General features: G+C 46.4%; 1 protein-coding gene across 10 annotated transcripts in view; it reads right to left on the bottom strand.

The window, feature by feature from the left end:
- Positions 1–11,605: 11,605 nt before the first annotated feature.
- Positions 11,606–21,417, bottom strand: part of SIPA1L2 (signal induced proliferation associated 1 like 2) — a 231,930-nt gene continuing 222,118 nt past the window's right edge. For 7 of the 10 annotated variants that reach the window (XM_043925427.1, XM_043925426.1, XM_043925432.1 and 4 more), the window contains 4 exons: positions 17,922–17,975; positions 17,278–17,401; positions 16,115–16,196; positions 11,606–12,863 (listed from right to left, as the gene is read on the bottom strand). In XM_043925427.1, the coding sequence (XP_043781362.1) occupies positions 12,717–12,863; positions 16,115–16,196; positions 17,278–17,401; positions 17,922–17,975 (407 nt within the window). In that variant the 3' untranslated portion in view covers positions 11,606–12,716. The remainder of the gene's footprint in view (positions 12,864–16,114; positions 16,197–17,277; positions 17,402–17,921; positions 17,976–21,417) is intronic. The other 3 variants (XM_043925431.1, XM_043925435.1, XM_043925436.1) reach the window with 1 other exon arrangement.

Below are 21,417 nucleotides of genomic sequence, written 5' to 3'. Positions count from 1 at the left end.
TGGTAGAAGGAGACTGTAGCAAAAAAGAGGGTGGGAATATGAGAGGGAGGCGGGGATGGACAGTGCCCTTAAGAGAGGAGGAAGAGGCTGGGCTAGAGAGTCTGGGAAGGGCAGAGGGACTGCTCGCCTTCTGAGATGGCAGAAGGAGGAAGACGGCAGGAAGGGAGCAGGTTAAGGAGGCCCAGGATGGCGCAGAGACACGGAGGCCAAGCCTGGAGGGTGTGGCCAGAAAGGGGTGTCAGAGCTCATGATTTCAAAGGAGAAGGCACATCCAGGTGTGGCCCTGGCAGTCGGTAACTGCTGTGGGGAGGAGACCAACTCCACAGGAAGCAAAGACCATCCTGTGTGCCCCCAACCAAGGCCCACACGCACAAATGCCTTCCCCCCATCTGGCTATGTGCTCCTGCCCCATCTCACCTCTTACCTGCTTCCTGCATACGTGCTAAGTCACTTTAGTCACGTCTTGACACTTTGGGATCCCATGGATGGTAGCCCGCCAGACTCCTCTGTCCATGGGCTTTTCCAGGTAAGAATACTGGAGTGGGTTGCCATGCCCTCCTCCAGGGGATCTTCCTGACCCAGAGATTGAACCCACGTCCCTTACGTCTCCTGCATTGGCAGGCAGGTTCTTTACCACTAGCACCACCTGGGTGGGCTTCCCTGGTGTCTTCCCAACCTGTCCCTGGGTTGGGAAGATCCCCTGGTGAAGGGTATGGCACCCCACTCCAGTGTTCTTGCCTGGGGAATCCCATGGACAGAAGAGGCTGGCAGGCTACCGTCTTTGGGGTTGCAAAGAGTCAGACATGACTTAGCGATTAAATAACAAGCAGGAAAAACACATTGAAAATGAGGAGGTAGGAAGGGGAATCCCTGAGGCTGTTGCAAGTTACCTCCAAGTACTTATTGTGACGTTAGCCCCTCAGAGGGACAGTCTACTGCAGAGTCTCCATGGCCCAGGTTTCTAGCCCCCAATGGACAGACTGAGGTAGAAGGAGGGGAAAGTGGTCCAGGCCTGCTGGTTCCCATCCCCACCAATCAGAGCCCCCTGTGCTCCCTCTAACCACTGGGGGCTTTTCACCTGGCCCCACAGCAGGGTTCCTGGAAGGGTCACTGCTGGCTGTGCAAGCAGCAAATCCTGGTCATCTTGACCTGCTCCAGACCACTGCTTCCCGTTCTCCTTCCAAAATCTGGAGCTTTGACCCCCAAGCCAAGTGTATTTTGCGCTCAGCCTAGCTGATGTGTTAGATCTCAGCTGGAGTGGGGAAACCAGGATTCCAGACTCAAGAAGGGAAGTCCGTCTCAGTGCCTCCAAACATCCAGATACCCGCTCTGCTGCTCACCTGGCCATGGACTCACCACGTACTGACAATGTCGTCTCCATCGTTCATGCGATTCCGTGGAAGAAGCTTGGAAACCTCCCCCGCAGAAGAGCTGGCTGAGCTGCAGCGTGGGGCATGGGGCTGACCTGGTTGGCACAATCCCCAGCAGTGTGGAGGTGAGGCAGCAGTCTTGTGTGGAGCAGTACAAACAGGAAACAGCCTGCCAGTCGTTCCTGGGTCCCTGCAGGGACTCCCGCCAGGGCAGACCAGCTCTGGACATCTGCTGGAGCCAGGCGCAAGCTCAGATTGCTTTTGCTTTGCCAGGTTTAAAAATGTAAAACTTGGGAGGAGGGTGGGGAATGCTTTCACTGCAGGAGTTTACTTTGGCACGGGGGATGGGCTGGCATCCCTTAAAATGAGTTGGCGCCTCACTGGGAAAATGCATTATTAGGTCTCTTTGCAGCTCCGTTCACAGTCCAGGGTTCCCCAGCCCACTCTGCCCTGGTGAGATTCGAGGGGAGCCTGGAGCTGAGACCCAGGAGCCAGGTCTCCTCCCATGTCCTGGGTTTTCTATGCAGAGAGGGATGAGCAGTCAGCCATCTGGGACTTCCCCATGCCTCCTCCCAGACTCAGTCTCCTTCTTCTAATCTGTCCCTGAGTGACCCAGTCCAGGAAGGGGCTGCCGCTGCTTAGAGCTGATGCTCAGGGGTGGCCCAGGTGAGTCCCACCTGCCTAGGGATGGTAATGTGGCTCCCTTACCCTGGGCACCTGGGCTGCCTTGGGGGGTCTCAACTCCATGGTATGTCCTGTCTCCTTCCGTTGTCCCATTGGGTTTCTGCCACTGATGCCCATCAAGTCCCAGAAGACAACATACACACTCGCATGAACACACACACGAGCTGATTTACACTGTCTGCCTGAGCATGCGGTTTCCACCAGCACTGCCCAACTTGAAAGCAGCCATCGCCTATATCGGTGTTTGTGGGTTTGAGTTGAGAAAATAGTCCATCATGGTGGTGCACACTGGCAGGAAAAGAAAGTGACTTTAAAGCAACTATTCTTCAACTAAAAATATATGTATATATTCCTATTGGAAATACTGGGATATAAGATGCATTCTCTTTCTTTTCTAAAAATAATTGCTGCAAATTAATTTTTATCTTAAGTATCACTTATGCTTTTTTATTTATTTCTTAAAGATTGTCAATGATATTTTGGTACATTCCTCTATATATTGCCAACCATATGGGTCTGGAGGACAGAAATGATCTAAAACAGTTGAATTATGTCATATCATAGGATCATTCCAAGAATTCTCAACTTTGATGACCTCAAAAAGATGTTGATTCTATTACTTTAAATATCCTTGATCATTCTCTTTGACAAAGAAATTTTCAAAATGGGAAAAAAGGACTTCGTGGAGTTAACCCCATATTTTGTTTGATTTCTGGTACCCAGGGAGTAAGATGTTTTCCTATCATGCCTGGGAAGAGAGTCTATCACTGTGCTTCTCTCAGCAACAAGTGGGAGATGGAATGAAGACCAGATGAGTTGTGGGCTGAGGGCTAACCAGTTGGTGGTCCTGGGACCATCCTCCTAGCAGCCCTTCCCCTGCCTGCCCTCCCCCCACCCCATATCACTTGGTTGGTCCTTGTGTTGTTACAGACTCCACAGCGAATTGTGAGTTATCTGGTCATAAAGTCATCCTTCCCACAACATCTTTCCCTTGGAGTCTCAGGCTGTCTGCTCAACGCCCACTCTGGTGTCTGCCCCACAGCAGACAGGGCAGGGGAGGAAGTTGGCTGGGGAAAGAAGGGTCATTGGGGGTGGTTAGGAGTTATGTGTCAGTGGGAGATGATCCATTGATTATCCATTTGCAGGACAAAACTCCCAAAAGTACTACCATTGTACATGAGAATATTATCCATAAATTATCTAGATCCCAGATTCTGCTAAGGAAAAAAGGTCCTGATATGAGATGGTTCTTCCAGGGTTTTCTGACATTTGACAAATTTGACCCAACTATCCCTTTTTTTAAAAAAAATTATCTTTCAGTTTTGGCTGCGCTGGGTCTTCATTACAGCACGGGCTCTTCTCTAGTGGTGAGTGGGGGCTACTCTCTATTAGAGGCGTGTGGGCTTCTCATTGCGGTGGCTTCTCCTGTTGCAGAGCACAGGCTCTGGGGCACGTGGGCTTCACTAGTTGTGGCATGCGGGCTCAGTAGTTGCTCCTCAGCTCCAGTGCACTGGCTCAATAGTTGAAGGACATGAGCTTAGTAGTTCCTAAGCATGTGGGATCATCCTGGATCAAGGATCGAACCTGGGTCTTCTGCATTGGCAGGCAGATTCTTTACCACTGAGCCACCAAGGAAGCCCCCAACTACCACTCTTAAAAAGCACAGACTGTGGCCACCTGGTTCCTACAGGTGGAAAATGGGAAGAAAGCATCTTTTATATTTTTTTACTAATTAATTAATATTTTGGCTGAACTCAGTCTTCATTGCGGCACAAGGGCTTTTCGTTTCTGCACACGGCATTTCTCTCATTGCGGTGCTCAGGCTTCTCACTGCAATAGTTGGGAAGCACAGGCTCTAGAATGCCTGGCTTCAGTAGTTTCAGCATGCAAGCTCAGTAGTTGCTGGTCGAGGGCTCTAGAGCTCAAATACTAGTCGTGGAGTATGGGCTTAGTTGCTCTTCATCATATGGGATCTCAGTTCCCGGACCAGGGGTTGAACCCAGGTCCCCTGCATTGGCAGGTGGATTCCTAGCCACTGGATCACCAGGGAAGTCCCTGCAGAGCACGTCTTGAACAGGAACTCACTGACAGTCTCAGCCTTCTCAGGCAGGCTCTGCCCCTTCTCCAGAACTCGGCGTGGGGATGTTCCTGGTGAAGGACAGCGGGGTATGCCACTGTGGGGTGACACATCCTGTCCAGGCAACTATTTAAGAGAATTTACCTCTTAACTGCAGAACTGAGTCACAACCTAAGCAGTGGGGTCAGCCAAGGGCATGTGAACACTCAGCCTACTTTCTCTTCCTGCCAAGGCTGGAGAGCGGAAAAGCAGCAGAATTGGGGGGCGTGCATGTTAAAACTCTGTCCTCTGCTTATGTAATAGTCAAGGGCACCAAGGGTTGTTTCCCAGCTCCCTCACAGCTAGCCGAGGCCTGTAACTGGCCACAGCAGTTCTGTGAAAACAAAGACCACCTGATCAGCCCTTTGGTGACTCACAAAGGCACTGGCTAACCATGACTTCTCCAGGTAAAGGTGCCATGACTGATCAATGGGAAGCCCTAGAGGTTCTGCGTGCAAGTGGGGAGCCCTGATCCCGTGTCCTCCACAAGCACGCTTGCCATCCATCTGACTATCTGGATGGACTCCGTCAGCTCCAGTGTAGGGCTGGGCTGGATATTTCTCCTTTTTGAGGAACAAGAAACTGGGCAATCCTCCTAGCACCTCTGCAGTGGTGATGTGGGGCCTTGGAGTCTTGAAACTGACCTGCTCTACATCTGTGCCTTGATTTTGCTCAAGGATTCAATGGCCAGGGTGGAAATTACGGTGGGAGCCAGGTTATCAGCAGGTTCAATACTGGAGCGTTTATGATTTCAGGCAGTGTTGAAATATCAGCGCTCCCACAATGTTTCCTCATCTCAAAGGTATCCAGTGATGCTTCCTTATTTTTACTTCTCTGTCTTGTTCTAACTTGACTGACATTAATCAAATCTTGGGTGCAGGGACTTCCCTGGTGGTCCAGTGGCTAAGACTCTGCACTCCCAATGCAAGGGGCCTGAATTCCCTCTCTGGTCAGGGAACTAGATCTCAGGTGCTACAACGTAGAGTTCTTGAGGTGCAACTGAAAGATAACCACATGCCACAATGAAGATCAAAGATCCCTGTGCTACAGCTAAGACCCAGTGCACCCAAATAAAGAAATGAAAAGAATATTTAAAAAATCTTGGGTACAGGTATCCTTATCCAAAATGCAAACAGTGTCTGAAATTCACAAACACAGCACTTCCTTCACTGTGACTGAAGAACTACCTTATCGCAGACCGTGTTATACACCTGGCCTTGCCTGGCTTCCGAGGCCTCACTCCATCCATCCAGCACAGAGTCCTTTTTTATATAAAGTGAAGGGGTTGGTCCCTTCGAGTTCTGTGGCTTTTCTTCCTTCCAATCAGTGCCAGGGCCTTCTCATAATAGCCTTTGTTTTTCCTTCCTTTGAAGCATGGTTTCCAGGCTTGAGAATCCTCAAGGACCCCTGAAGCTATTCATCTTTAATCCCTTCCCTGCTGCCCTGGCGTCTGATCTCACCCTTTAGTTCATCCAACCTCCCTGTCCTACCAGATGCTACAACTGCCGAGCTAACTGTGAAAATTTAGGGCCTGGAGCAAACATTTTAGAATCGTTCTTCCTCTGCTTTGCATTAATTACCAAATTAATCACTCTTTGGAGAGAAGGCTTCTTCCCCCATTGCTTCTCCTGCGGGCCTCCAGAACTCAGCTTCTTGGAATGACGTCTGTCTGAATAGATGGGCATCCATCAAAGTCTGGCTGCTCTCTGACATCTGGAGAGCACATTGGTGGTGTTTTATATTTTCCTGCCTTTGTTCCAACAAGCATTTGAGGTAAGATTGAACTTTCTTGTGTCTATGCTTGTCCATCTCAAGTCCCCACAAACGAACTCATTCAGGTTCCCACCCCCAACATTTGAATAAACAATGTATTCTTAATTGTGATGAATTATACATCATCTTGACCATTTTCACCATTTTAAAGTGCTGAGTGCATTGGCATTGAGCGCATTCATATTTCGTGCAATCACTACCATTAGCTATCCACATCTTCCCAAATCAAAAGTCCGTGTCCATGAACAACACCTCCTCATTCTGCTCCCCCAGCCTCTGGCAACCACCATTCTACTTTCTGTGTCTATGAATCTAACTACTCTGGGTACCTCCTGTTAGTAGAATCATACAGTTGCCATTTTTTTGCTGGCTTATTTCATTTAGTGTGATGTCCTCAGGTTCATCAATGTTGTATCCTGTACCAGAAAGTCATTCATTTTTTAGGTTGAATAAAGTTCCTTAGTCGGTATAAATCACATTGTTTATCCATTCATCCATCAATGGGCACTTGGATTGCTTTCCCCTTTTGGTTCTGGTGAATCTGGGCTACTGTGAACATGAATCTGTAAATATCTGAGCTCCTGCTTTCAATTTTTGGGGAGTAATGACCAGAGTGTAATTGCTGGATCACATGGTATTTCTGTTTACTTTTTTGAGGAGCCATCATACAGTTTTCCATAGTGGCTGCACCACTTCACATTCCCATCAACTATGCATCAGAGTTCCAGGTTCTCCACACCCTTGCCAACACTTGTTCCAGCCCTATCCTTTTCTGTTATGATACAATTCATCACAAGGTATAACTCAAGAGGAGACAGGTCATGCATAATGAAATCTCAGAGAAGAAAAAAGTAACAGGTTTCTGTAAGAGGCAATGGTTATTGCAGAAGGACTGGTGGTGTCAAAATTTCCAAGCAAGATACTGAAAATGGTCATATATATTGGCAAATATTTTTATAAATAAAATTGCACCTATATGTTAGATGTTCGCATCCATTAATGTAATGTACTTATATGGTAGAACTAAGCTCATTCACCCAAGTTGTTCTTTGAAAGAGTGAAGGTGGGATTTTTTTAAGCATCTTTCTGCACATGGCTACATTATTAGAGATCATTTAAACAATATAATTTCTCATTTGGAAATCAGTGTCACTGACAGGAATAATCCTCATACAGACAATGAGACAGCAGACCATTAGGGTAGCCAAATTTAGTTCAATTTTACATTTTGGGGCAAATCTCTTAAGAGGCTCCTGCTTTGAAAGACTAGAACAAGAACTTGTTCAGTTAGGAGGAAACACTGGATTTCAGAGTTCATCTCCACAATGGAATTAGTATAAGCAGCATGTCCCCCATATGCTATTCTCTTTAACTAGGTCACCACCATGCCTCCTTCTATTTAGAGCTCAGCAACTCAAGAGATGAAATGGTTTTAGGATGTTGTTGACTAAATGATGGTCTTTGGATAGTTAAAGAGTAGTGATAAAAAAGATTCAAGAAGGAGTTGAGGGTAAACCCTCAGACCCCTGTGCCCTGCTGTCAGAGAGTGTCCCTTTTTTCTCTGAACAGTGCTGAGTTCCCTGAGTGCTCAATTTACAAGGATACAGAAAGCCCAGTCTCAGAATTCTCTATTCATGGCAACAGGAATTGTGGGTTTTAGCCTGCTGTTTGGCAAGCTCTCAGCCCAGATGGGGTTCAGTAATGACTTCTGCAAGGTGTTTAATCAGATCCTAGAAGAGTCCATGACTGCCATGTTTAATTATTCCGGTTTAATGGAGCATTCAGCGAGATCCCACTTGGTTTGCGATCAATGATTACGGTCATGGGGAAGAGGGGCGAGGATCCAGACGCCCGGGCCCCATTGACGCTCTGCACAGCGATGGAGCAGCTCTGCCAGGGGCTGACATCTCCAGCTGCAGAAGTGTATTTATAGCCATTTTCTCCAAGCCAGCACCAATTTAGGCGAGGCAGATGATTTACTGAATCCCCTCTTGTACGCGGCCTTCCTCCCCATTTCAATGCAGGGGAAAGGCTAAGGGAGGAGCTGATGTTTAAACAAGAAAAATTCCTTTACATCAGCACCGAAGGGGCTGATTGACGGATGCTGATGGCCCAGACATGGGTAATCGAACCCTTAATGCTGCTCTCTAATAAGCGGCCAAAGGGTATTTGCATGTCAAAGGGGCTGATGATTTTCTTATCTCTACTTGTGAAAAACCAAGCTGCTCTGCAAATTTTTGGTAGGTCAGATACTTGGGATGGAAAACAGAGGGTGGTATGTTTCAGAGTCTGCTGATAATTGAATAGCTGAATTTTCTGATATTAAGATGAACTAGAGGGAACTTAAAATCTATTTTTCTTAAGTAACAGTTCCTGAATCTTATATGTTAAAATATCAGAATGTCACTTTTGGAAGTGATGCTCATTTAAACCTGTTATAAATTCACTAGAAGACTTTCTTTGGGCTTAAGCTTTTGTGTAATTCTTATTATTGGCAGTCAGGAAGTTAGGGTATGGATGTGAGAGTTGGACTATAAAGAAAGTTGAGCGCCAAAGAATTAATGCTTTTGAACTGTGGTGTTGGAGAAGACTCTTGAGAGTCCCTTGGACTGCAATGAGATCCAACCAGTCAATTCTAAAGGAAATCAGTCTTGAATATTCATTGGAAGGACTGATGCTGAAGCTGAAACTCCAATATTTTGGCCACCAGATGGAAAGAACTAACTCATCTGAAAAGACCCTGAATGCTGGAAAAGATTGAAGGCAAGAGGAGAAGGGGACAACAAAGGATGAGATGGTTGGATGGCATCACTGACTTGATGGACATGAGTTTGAGTAAACTTCAGGAGTTGGTGATGAACAGGGAAGCCTGGAGTGCTGCAGTCCATGGGGTGGCAAAGAGTTGGACACGACTGAGAGACTGAAGTGAACTGAACTGAGGAAAGTTAGGTCTTTGGGTTAAGATGCTTGCTCCTTGGAAGGAAAGTTATGACCAACCTAGATAGCATATTAAAAAGCAGAGACATTACTTTGCCAACAAAGGTCCGTCTGGTCAAGGCTATGGTTTTTCAAGTGGTCATTTATGCATGTGAGAGCTGGACTATAAAGAAAGCTGAGTGCCAAAGAATTGATGCTTTTGAACTATGGTGCTGGAGAAGACTCTTCAGAGTCCCTTGGACTGCAAGGAGATCCAACCGGTCCATCCTGAAGGAGATCAGTCCTGGGTGTTCATTGGAAGGACTGATGCTAAGGCTGTAACTCCAATACTTTGGCCACCTCATGCAAAGAGTTGACTCGTTGGAAAAGACCCTGATGCTGGGAGGGATTGGGGGCAGGAGGAGAAGGGGATGACAGAGGATGAGATGGCTGGATGACATCACCGACTAGATGGGCATGAGTTTGAGTAAACTCCGGGAGTTGGTGATGGACAGGGAGGGCTGGCGTGCTGCGATTCATGGGGTCGCCAAGAGTCGGACAAGGCTGAGCGACTGAACTGGAGGTCATAGGTCAGAAACCCAATGCATTCCTGGGGACATCTTATCATGTTCCCTCTGAGGAGCATAACAAACACATTTCCCTCCCACCTGCCTTTAATCAGGTGTTGAATTAAACCCAGTCAACTGTATCTACTTTCCTTCCTGCTAGTATGTAACATGCATAAACTGCCCAGGCTAGAACTAGGGAAGTGGTTTTAAATTTGTAAGCACCAAATCCACAAACGCTCTAGTGAACTGGAACTGATTCTTACTAACTAGTCACCCAAAAGGGCAGAGCATCTATAAACATCTTCATCACCTCCTCGTGCAACCCTCCCTTTCCCTGCTCCATCCCCCAACTTGGAAATTCTGAAGAGCAAACCATTGGCTTGATCTCAGAGGATGTGAGATGAATCAAGAACTTTCAGAGGTTGGGACTAAAAGTGGTGGGCCTTTGTCTCTCAGAAAGGTTTGCGTGAGTCTAGTTCACAGGGACTGTGGCAGAGAGTGTGGCTTTGCCATTCATGGTGGCTCGTTCTAGTGATTCACCTTCCTTGTGGGAAAAACAGTATCCTATTCACGGCTTCTCTACCACCAGAGTTTTTTGGTCAGTCTAAATTTCATGTCTGTTCTCTTCTTAAAACGCAATCCAGGCTTCCCACTTCCCAGGCCCACATTTTACACAAGGATCAAGTGATGCTAATATTCATGTTCTCCACTACTGACCATCGTCACAGTTCTTCATTAAGAAATCTATGAAGAGCATGCTTCTTACTGTTTTATATAGATATCTCTTTGATCTTTGGCTCTGCAGATGAGCACTATGCTTTATGGTTTCATGAGTTTGAAGAAGACTTCAGTTAATGACATGTCATCAATTTCAGCATTTTAATGGGTTAGCAGGGCAGACGATTCCTGGCATTTCAAAGTTAATTGTGATATCAATGAAGGCAGGACTGTATTGTTATACTCTCTGCCCATGCCCAAAGTAATTTATATGTTTAATGATAAACCTGCTCCTTAAGGCTGAGAATAGCGGGATAAAGCCTATGCAATAAGAATTAACTTTGTCATATGTGAAAATGGCCTTAACACATAACCACTGCATAAGGTTAGGGAAAAACCCGCTTGATATTACTTATTCTGAAATAAAAATAACTTTTAGTGGATACAGTCTAATATTTAATGAGTTTATACATAGTAAGTCCATACAGAAAACTGTGCTGAGTTGCTAAGGGTACATTTTGTAATTAACAAGTGTCCATGAGGACATCAAGTTGCTCAAAACCACATGTACAATGGGAGCAAGACAGTGATTTTCTACAGCTTGGCTGCTGACTGGAAACATTCATTTGAAAAAAAGTCCTATAGGCCAACACATGGTCATGTTCTTTGGCATGGCCTTTGGGGGAAGACCTGAGAGATGATTCATTCGTTGCTAGTATCAGGCAAGAATACTGGAGTGAGTAGCCATTTCCTTTTCCAGGGGATCTTCCTAACACAGGGATTGAACCCAGGTCTCCTGCATCGCAGGTGAATTCTTTAGAGACTGAGCCACCAGGGAAGCCCTAGTATAGACAGAGAAGTATTTCTTCAAAAACAAAACAAAAGGCTTCTGGTGGGACTTCTCTGGCAGTCCAGTGGCTAAGACTCTGTGCTTCTAGTACAAGTGGCATGGGTTCCATCCCTGGTCAGAAAACTAGGATCTCACATGCCATGTGGCATGACTAAAAACAAAGAGAAACCTTCTGGTCTTGTCTGTAGGTATGGCTAAGGGAGGTGGGAAGATGGTCCACTCAGGGAGGTTAGATCAGCTTCCTTTGTTTTCTCTAAATAACATCAACTTTTGTATCTGCTTGGTTACCCTGTAAAGCAAAAGCATCTGCCTGGCTTCAGCCTCAGTTTACTGAGCTGTAAGATGGGAATCCCAGCACCTACCTACGAAGGGTAATGCTAGGGTTCAATGAGATGGATGAAAAGTGCAAAGAACAGGGTCTGGCACGTGGCAACCATTTACCGCTACTAGTAACTCTACTTTCAATCAGGTTGGGATTCTGTAAGAAGGCTATGTAGTACTCAGTACAGATTAAGGTCCTAAATGACCCAGAATAAATCCTCATACACTCAGATTGTTGACATAGCAGAGCATCAAAGTCTACAGTCACCTGACAACACTGTTCCTTGTGTGGACTCATTTTAAACATTTATTAAAAAAAGCAAAAGGTACGTTCATCTCAAATAGAACAGTTAAAAATGGTAAAGCAATACAAACAACTTGTTACTAGCAGCATCCAGTTGTTAGAAGGTCCGGCCCTGCTCCTCACTCTGCTCTGGCAAGCTCAGCCTCTTCTGAGCCCTCTGCCACCTACACTGCCCTCCGTCATAGTGCAGGTGAAACCAAAGTTTATAAAATTAACAATTTAAGGTTAAATAAGCTTAAATAAGGGTGTTAAATACAAGACACTTCATCAAAGCTTCTGTACAAAGATAAACAAATTTGGCATTATACAAGTGATTCTGCTGGCTCACGGCACACAGGAGAGCTCTCGTAAGTAAGCAGGTTGACGCTTTTTTTCAACAGAGCATTAACTATACAAAGGTGAACTAAGAGTTGAAGTGACTACTCAGTGAGCCATTTACAAGGCATATGAATCTTTTTTTTTTTTTTAATCAGAACACTGTTAATATTCAGGCACCGTTTGCTCCTGCAAATAAATAAGTCTCTAAAGGAACTGCATTTGAACTCGTGTTAGACACATCAGTGCTTTTTCTGTCCCCCCTGCCCCAACACGGCTTTTCCAACTATTTGATCTGCTTCTTTCTTATTGCTATGATAATGTGGCTGTGGAAATAAAACTACTGTACATCCAAAAAAATAGAGCACCTTTAACATTAAAGTATATGTCTGATTATTTGTTCTCATGTTTATTTTACAATTCTAAAGCCCAAACTATGGTAATCTGCTTTAATATCTCTACCGGGTCACCTGATACATAAAGCCCAACCATCGTCCCTTGTGAGGTAAGCCCACACAGAGCTCCATTTCAGCAGAGCCTGAAAGGTCCACACTGACACCAGAGTTTACATTCATCTCGACACCAGAGTTACATTCATCTTCACGGGCGTTGCTCTCTGCGGTCACACGGTGGCTCCCTGTCCTGCTGGGGGCATGGTGCTAGACAGAGTGGGACAGCAAACACAGCTACGATGGGCCAGAAGCACAGCAAGAAACCACATGTTGGCGACTATGAAGGGACTCCGGGCTTCCCCAGGGGCCCTAGGTGGGTGGCGGCCTGGTTACGGCTTCTTGTCGATGGTGTTGAAGAACCACTCGGTGAACTTGCGCAGCTGGGCGGCAGCTGTCTGCGACTCCTCCTGCAGCCGCAGGTTGTCCTGCCGCAGGTGCTGTACCTCGGCCTGTAGCACTGCCTTGTCCTGCTTCTCCTGGGAGAGGGGGGTGGAGACAAACAGTCAGGCCCGTGCTAGACACAGTCTCTCCTCCCGGCTGCAGTCTGAGCACTTCTGTCCCTATTTATGTATTTTATAGATTTATTTATTCATTTCTTGGGGGCAGAGGGGATCTGACTGCCTGTTCTGGCTTCTCCAAAAATGAGGGTGAGAATAAGTAACTAAGAATATTCTTTCCTTTCATCCCACTTTGTTCCCAACAGGAGCCAAGACAGCTGTTATATAGGAAGGTGATTAACCAGTTTCTATCATCCTGTCTCTGAAAAAGGGGGCCTGGGAAGAGGTGTAGCCTTGGATAGGAGGACAGAGCTTCCATGGCATGCCTTCTTACTGGCCAAGTCAGAATCCGCAGAGCTGCTGACTGTGGGCTTGGTTTTCACCATCTCATCTCATCTGAAAGCTTTCCTGGGAAGCTGTATTTCCATCATAACCTTCAAAGTGTGCCACTAAAAACTGTTCAAATAATCAAGATTTTTCTGAAGAATCACATACAGAGTTTCCAATAGACAGTAAAGAAAAACGTACAACACAAATTTGAGCTCCCAAATGCTGAAAGGGATGCTTGACCCAGAGAGGAAGAGGAGGTGGGGGGTCATCCTTACGGTGAGTGCCGCTTTTACAGGGAGGTGACCTGATTGTCAACACCGCAGACACACCTGCAGCAGTGAGCTGGGAGCTCAGGCTCTTCAGGAGACTGGCCCCCTCAGCATGTCTGGTCCTGTCCTTGATGTCTGCTCCTTTTTCCTGTCCCTCCACAACCCGTCCCCAACACCACTTGCCTCATCTAATGAACAAAGACACCAGTCTCCAGAGGACACTTGGATTAGGACTGGTTGCTAGCTCAGCCCACTCAAGTCTGGCCTTCTCTTGGTCACAAGAGGCTCAAGCTCCTGTTCTCCCCAAGCTCTGGGGCTCTCATGCCCAACACAGGTCAGACATCCCTGCTGCAGCCCAGCTGCCAGCCTCTCATGACCCCCAGTCCTTCTCCTCTACCCACGGAGTGTGTCCTGTCAATAAAACCTTCTATACTCTCAACACCTTCTTCCCTGAGCGTTCCTTTCATTTTCAGCTGTACATGAGTCTTCGCTCTCTCCTGGGGATGCTGCTTTCCCAGCAGCTCAGAAGGGTGAGGGCTTGTTCTGAAGAGCACGGAGCTTAGAGGCAAGGCAGGCCAACACCTCACCCCTGCTGCCCCGGCAGGTGATTGCTCTTCCCTAAAATCCCATGACACTGGCTCTAAGACCTGGCACCCCTGCTCTCTGCCATGGTCAGCTATATCTCCAGCCCTTCCCATCATGGAAGATTCTAGAACATGGTTCATTTTTCTTCTTTTCTTCTCCATTCATCATGTCTGTTAATGATTTCAAGACCCAACAGACATTCCATATGATTCAGCCTTTCTGTGATCTTAAGCCCACCCTCCTCACTGCCCCTCCCCCCGCCCCAGCCATATCCTGGACCTTGAAGCTATTATTGATAACTGCACATGTTCCTAAATGTTTCAAGCCCATACTGCCTGATCACTGCCTGTTGTCTTTTTAAAATAATTTCTCCAGTATCCACCCCTCAAAAATGATCTTAATCCACCAGTCTTGCCTTATGGTCACTGTCCATTGACACCCACTGCAGGGACATTATTCCTTCTCACCCAGCTTAGACTCTGAGTCCCTCAGTTTAATCATATCCTTTACAAACTGCATAACTCTAATATTGGTTAAATTCAACTCTCCAATTATTTGACACCTATCGGGAAACAGTTACCAGCCATCCCAGTTGGTCTGAGATGTTCCCAGTGCCAGCTCTAAAAGTTCTGTGTCCTAAACCTATCAGGTAAACTAGGACAGCTGGTCAACCATGCTGGAGGAAACACCTAATCTTTGCTACAATCCCACCAAATACCCAGCTACCCTCCATTCTACACCCTCCCTCCATCCTGATATCTCTCACACTCTTTCCCATTGCTCACCCTCAGTTCTGGAATAAAGAAATAAACCAGAGGAGAACTTTGTCAACCTGTCTCTGTTTGGACTGCTGCCATACCTCACTTCACTAGGCTGATGTTTTACAATTTGTAGGTTTGTGGCAACCCTGCATTAAGCAAGTCTCTCAGTACCATTTAGCCAACTGCATTTGCTCACTTCATGTTTCTGTGTCACATCTGGTAATTCTCCCAATATTCCAAACTTTTCCATTATTATTACATTTGTTATGGTGATCTCTGATCTTCAGTGCTACTACTGTAATTGTTTTGGCACTTTTTAGCATAAAGTATTTTTAATTAAGCTATGTACATTGTTTTTGTGGACATAATGCTATTGCACACTTAGACTACAGTACAGTACAGTGTAAACATAATCTTTATATGCACTGAAAAACCAAAATATTCATGTGACTCAATTTACCATGATATTCACTTTATTGCAATAGTCTGGAACCAAACCTGCAATCTCTCTGAGGTAGACTTGCACTCATGTATGAATCACTCACACACACTCTGCTCTGGTAACTATTGAGAATAGTCCCTACTTGCATCTGGGGCTACACCCTCCTTGTTAGGCTTAGGACATTACACTCTTTACTCCCACCATTATTTCCCTCCCAACTGGGTTATTTCCACCAGCATTCAGGCCAGCTGTTAGTTCTCCCTTCTTTCACCAACAGAACCCTCCCCACCCGACTATCCCCCTCCAGCTACTGTACCCCATTTCATTTTCCTGGAGAGCAAAGCAGCTACCCAGCACAGCACTGATAATTCAACAAGAGCTCAGCAAATGTCTAAGGAATAAACAATGGCATGTCTTTTGAGGACTGAGCACACACAGGTTGATGGGTAGAAAAGACGCTGACTCACTGTGGGGACAAAAGCTTGGGGAGACCAGGCTTCCTGGCACCAACTAACTCCTTTTAGGTCAACTCATAACTGATAATCCACTGAATTGACAAATGCTAGTACGCTGCATGTCTTCCTCACTCTGAAGACCAGCTACCCAAAGGCACATCCTCGTTCAGTCAGATCTACTGGATCTTGTGTCTCCTACAATAAAATAGAGTAGTTGTGGGCAAGAGATGGAGTCAGACCTTGGGTGTTTCCATTCCCATTTACTGTTGGGCTTTGATTAGGGCACTTATTGTTGTCAAGTGTCTTTCTTTTTATTCCTAGTAGTTAAAAGGGGTTGATTGTATAAGAGACAGAGTTCTGAGCAGGAACTTCCAATTGATTGTTTTACCTTCCGAAGATCTGTCTGCAGCTGCCGAAGAATCAACTCCAGCTGGTTGACTTTCCCAGTCAGTGTGGATGGAGACCGCTCCCTAGCAAGGAAGGAATGACTTAGAACAACTCAAGAGTGCTGAAGTCAAGCCAGGGCATTCAGAAAATTGGCAATGTTTTCATGCAAGACATTCTATCATGTGCCGAGAGTACAGCAAGGAAGTAAATAAGATTATGTCAGATGTTGCAGGTCAACATGTCACTGCTTTGGTGGAAAATCCCTCCTGGGTTGCTTTTGACTTAAAAGGGGCTTCAGAATCTCTATCGGCATATACATTGACAAGAAAACAAAAGATAGATGATCTAAATGCATTTAGGTAGCCAAGATTAGGCAGACCAGAATCAAGTCCTGGGAACCAAAGAGACTCAATTTCCCCAATTTGCCTTTCTCTATTAAGAAAGTATCAAGGAATTCATCACCAAGATGAACATGCAAGTTGCTGATCACTCAAGTTGATAGAAGAGTGGATGACACTGAGACAGAAAGTAACACTCTGTGGGTGAGGAACACATCAAGAACACAGGGACAGAGGGACTCCCCTGGTGCACCAGTGGTTAGGACTCTGTGTTGCCCATACAAGGGGCATGGGTTCAATCCTGAGTTGGGGAGCTAAGATCCCACATGCTATGTGGTACAGCAGGAAGTATTTAAAAAAAAGAACAAAAAGAACACAAGGGTAGAGACAGCTGGCTCCTGGCACACTTCAGTGGGAGGTGAGGGGCTGGGTGAAGGCCCAGGGTTGAGGGGAGCATGTGTGCTCAGGAGCTGAGTACGTGCAGCCTGGCAGAGCAAGGGTGGTCAGCAAGGTGTCCCTGGCCAGTGCTGCTGCCGTGATCAGGGGGCAGACACTGACTGGGGCCACCCCCTCCCACTCGGGAGCTCAACCTCACCATCCAGGGCATGGGCTACACGTCTTGGCAGGCAGGGCTCACCCGTGGAGCACAAGTTCCATCCAGCCCAGCAGGGCAGGAAGCAGAGTCAGGCCTGCTCAGTCCCTTCTCTGGGTCCTTCAGGACTAGGTGAAGACAGGTGGAACGGTTTCCTGTCTGCTCTGGGCTGAGCTTCTGTTAATTGCTGGGGCCTGGGACATGGGAAGGAGGCACACCACAGGGGTCACATACCCAGCTGGGTCCATGAAATCTTTGCTGCTGCCAGGATCGACACACAAAGGCAGCTCCTGGGCCCCTTCCAGGTCCTGCTCGGGGTGCATGTCTGTCAGGGTACAGAAGGACGCCACTCTCTGGTCTAGGGAGGGGAGACACATAGACAGAAGAGTTAGGAATAGCTGCAAGGCACTGTCTCCTGGTGGAAATGAATAGTTTCTAAATAAAATCTGCCCCTCCCCCCGACCAGTTACTGCCCTGTTTTAAAGAAAACAAAGAAAAACAAACTCAGGCAAGCTGCTGACAATCAGCAAGCATTCAGATCGGCCGTCCTGCTGGGCTGCATGGCACACAGACACCACGGCCATGGGACAACAAGCAGACACTGGGTTTGCTACAGCCAATCTTTCTTCTGTGCACATCCCAAGAAACACCAAAGCTGTCACTGGGTGTGAAAGAACGGCATTGGGTGATGAACAGAACCCAGGAGAGGCACCTCTCTCCAGACCTGGAGAGCATTCTTGAGACACGATGGCCCGGACATGTCACCCTGTGCATCCCCATCCCTCCGCGCTTCTATAACCATGCACACGTGCAGATAACGAAACAGAAAGGAAAGGTTATGGAGGATGGAGCACCCACAGTCAGCCCCAAACAGTCACCTAGATAGGAGGTGTGATGACAGAGCAGCCCAAGTTCTTCATCTGAGTCAAGACCTGAAATAAGATTTAGAATTTTCCTTTGAACAGTAATATCTCTCCTCACTTGAGAGCCTCTGGGGTACACGTAAGGCTCAGGTGATAGGTCCTATGAAAAACAGATGTGTGGGTGTGAGACAGCCACATGTGTATACGTGTGTGCATATCTGCAGATGTGTGTAAGTGTGTGCATGCCTGCTGGTGTGTATATGTTGTGTGAAGCCAAGAACTGCCCCTGAGAGGCTGTAATACAACGCCAAAGAATGTGGTCAGAGTGTACGTTTCACATGTGATGGTCCTGGCTGGACACACGGCTGTCATGCACAACAGTTAAGCTGCATGCCACACAGAGGTCAATCCAGCTGCAGGAAGGTGTGAGCATTTTGGGTCTGCTTGAATGACCCATTCCCTGAAGGTGAAGATGCTGGTAGTGAGAGAGATTAGCAAATATTCTCACTAAAACCCTTAGAGGAAGATCTGCAGCACGGGCAGCAATGATCAGCATGACTACTTTCCGTCCCCCCGCCCCCACCCCCAAACAGCACAGGGCCATTTCTGTTCCCGGCACCAGTGACTTCACGTTGAATGTCGAGCTGGGCAGGAAAGGGAAGGTGATATTCTTTGAAATGGGCACCAGACTGGCCCAGCTCTGAGGGCTGAACACAAGAACACTGGCCCAGAAATGCTGAAAGGCATGCAGAGAAAACCCTGCTTTTCAGCAAGGTGGAGGTGAGGCCCAGGGATGCATCCCATCATCCACGCTGACTCCCCCTCCACACGCCGTGCCCGAGCGCACCTGCGGTTGGACTCTGAGGGAGGCAGCAGGTGCGTTAGCGCTGCTGCCGCTTTTTCACATGATCTGATTACTGGCTGAGAAACCACACTGGGGTCCGTGACATGGGTGCTCTCTGCTTAATTTAACCTATTACATCTCCCCCTGGCTGCTGGCTGCGTCTCCTAATGAAGCTACCTGCTGGTGGTTTCTGGAGGGTCCCACACAGCCTGTGAATTAGAGAGGATGGTGGAGCTGCCAGGAGCCCTGGAAGGAGCCAGGCTGCAGGGCCAGGGTGCCGTGCTGAGCACCCTACCTGAAGGAGCATACAGCAGGTTCCCAGCCGCACGTCCCTTTCCTCCATCATGACTCCTCAATGCCTGCTGACAGGTACTCAGGGGTCCTTCAATCAACATTCCGGAAAGGCTTAAGGGCCCATTCCACACTTTGCACCTTCTATGGGATGACAGACCTTCTACAACTATATGTTCCTGAGAGATGGCCAAGTTCCCAATTTGATAGACTAGTAGGATTTATACATCTGATGAAATAATTGGTAATTTAATTATGATTAACAGCATATAGAGAATGAACCTGTGGCTGCTGGGGAGGGAAGGATGGGGGTAGGGACAGTTAGGGAGTTTGGGATGGACATGGACACACTGCTATAGTAAAAATGGATAATCGTCAAGGTCCTACTGTAAGGCACAGGGAGCTCTTCTCCACGCCGTGTGGCAGCCTGGATGGGAGGGGAGTTGGGGACAGGGTGGATACATGTCTGTGTATGGCTGAGTCCCTTTGCTATCTACCTGAAACTATCACAACATCGTTAATCGGCTATACTCCAATATAAAATAAAGAAGCTTTTGAAAAAAGATTAACAGCATAATTTGGGCATTGCCTGCTTTTACAAAGCCTGATGAGATGTGACCAGCAGAGGTGGGGCAGGAAGGATGGGCGCACAGGCTGGGGGTCAGTGGCTCTGGGGAAGGGTGGGGGGTCTGGGCTGTCAGGGTGCCAAGATAACCTTCTGTCCTGTGACAGCTCTGAATCAGGAAATGATTACCACTTAAAAAAAAAAAAAAAAAACAGCAGACATTTTTTATTTCACAGTGAATTTAACTACTGAACAAAAGGAATGAAAGAAAAGAAAGAATTTATTTTTCTCACTTTTTAAGAGAGTTTTGTTGACTCATCCACATTTTATGCAACCCAGTGATAATTCAGTTAGTTTCTATCTTTCTTAATATAGTTGGTTCTGATCATCAAGTCTAAATATCTCAATGAAAACATCTTGGCTTGCTTCATCTATTTTTACCTTAATTGATAAAATACCCACATATTTGAAGAAACAGAACTTACTACTGGCAGCCATTCAAACATTCCTTGGGGAGAAACGAGGTCCTACCAGTCAGGAGGCAAGAAGCCAAAAATAGACTTTTGCCAACAATGTAATTTCACAAAGAAGATTTCACTTTGAATCCAAAAAGCTTGGGAGGTTAAAATGCAACTAGAATGCTACTTGATTAAGTACAGACACTAAACTACTTTGTAAAATGGCTAATTTAGTGACAGTTTCCAGCAGAAGCTTTATTCCTCCAGAGCTTATTTCGGTAATAATAAATATTCAGTAACCAAGAAATTACTGACATTGAACCAAAAGGCACAGACAAGACTGTAAGAAAAAGGGAGGCTCAGAGTATGCACTTCATGTAAATGGTGAGCACAGCAAGGATCCAATTACCCACAGTGTACATGTTTTCCCTTGAAATCATCTTTTAAAAACCTAATTGCAATGTCAGTTTCTTGTTTTTAAAGTTTATTTTATTGAAGTACAGTTGATTTAGAATGTTGTGTTGAGTTCTGCTGCAGAGCCAAGCAATTCAGTTATATACAGACATAGACATAGATATTCTTTTCCATTATGGCTTATTACAGGATATTGGATATAGCTCCCTGTGCTACACAGTAGGGCCTTGCTGTTTACTGTCAGTTCCTCATCTTAGTGCATTTAGCATTGAACAAGAGGGTGCACAGTCAGTAGGCTCCTCCATATCAGTCTTGAGCTGAGACGGCTGACTCAACAGTTGCCTGCAAATAATCCCCACGACCCCAGGCCAGCTGTGTGGAGCAACGAACCTCATAAGGCCAAGCCTGCTTCCTGAGGGCTGAGTGCTCTGATCAACTAGCCATGTCTGCTGAGGGCCAGAACAGGAGAACAGATATGCCCCAGATGCATGCCATACAGGACATGCACGTGTGAGGCTAAATTAAATGAAACCCATTTCCACAAACAAAGCTGCTCTAATGTCTTTTCTACACTACACCTTATAGAAAAGTTGGGGCTCTCTAGCTACAAGTGAGCACGCACACCTCGCTATATAATACAGGGAACCCAGCCCGGCGCTCTGTGATGACCTAGAAGAGTGGGTTGGGGGTGAGTGCGAAGGACGCTCAAGAGGGAAGGGATATACATATATACACACATACCCTTATGGCTGATTTGAGTTACTGTATGGCAGAAACGAACACAAAATTATAAAGCAGTTATCCTCCAATTAAAAATTTGTTTAAAATGTATGCTTTTCATGCTCTGTTCAAGAAACCAAGGGCATAGGTAACCTAATAAAAGTGTAAACTTGTACTTTTCCAGAAAATACACTTACATGAACTATTTCACTTCCACAG

The sequence above is a fragment of the Cervus elaphus genome, chromosome 15 (assembly GCF_910594005.1).
Source record: "Cervus elaphus chromosome 15, mCerEla1.1, whole genome shotgun sequence".
Classification (NCBI taxonomy): Eukaryota; Metazoa; Chordata; class Mammalia; order Artiodactyla; family Cervidae; genus Cervus; species Cervus elaphus.
This window is presented reverse-complemented; position numbering and strand designations above follow the sequence as displayed.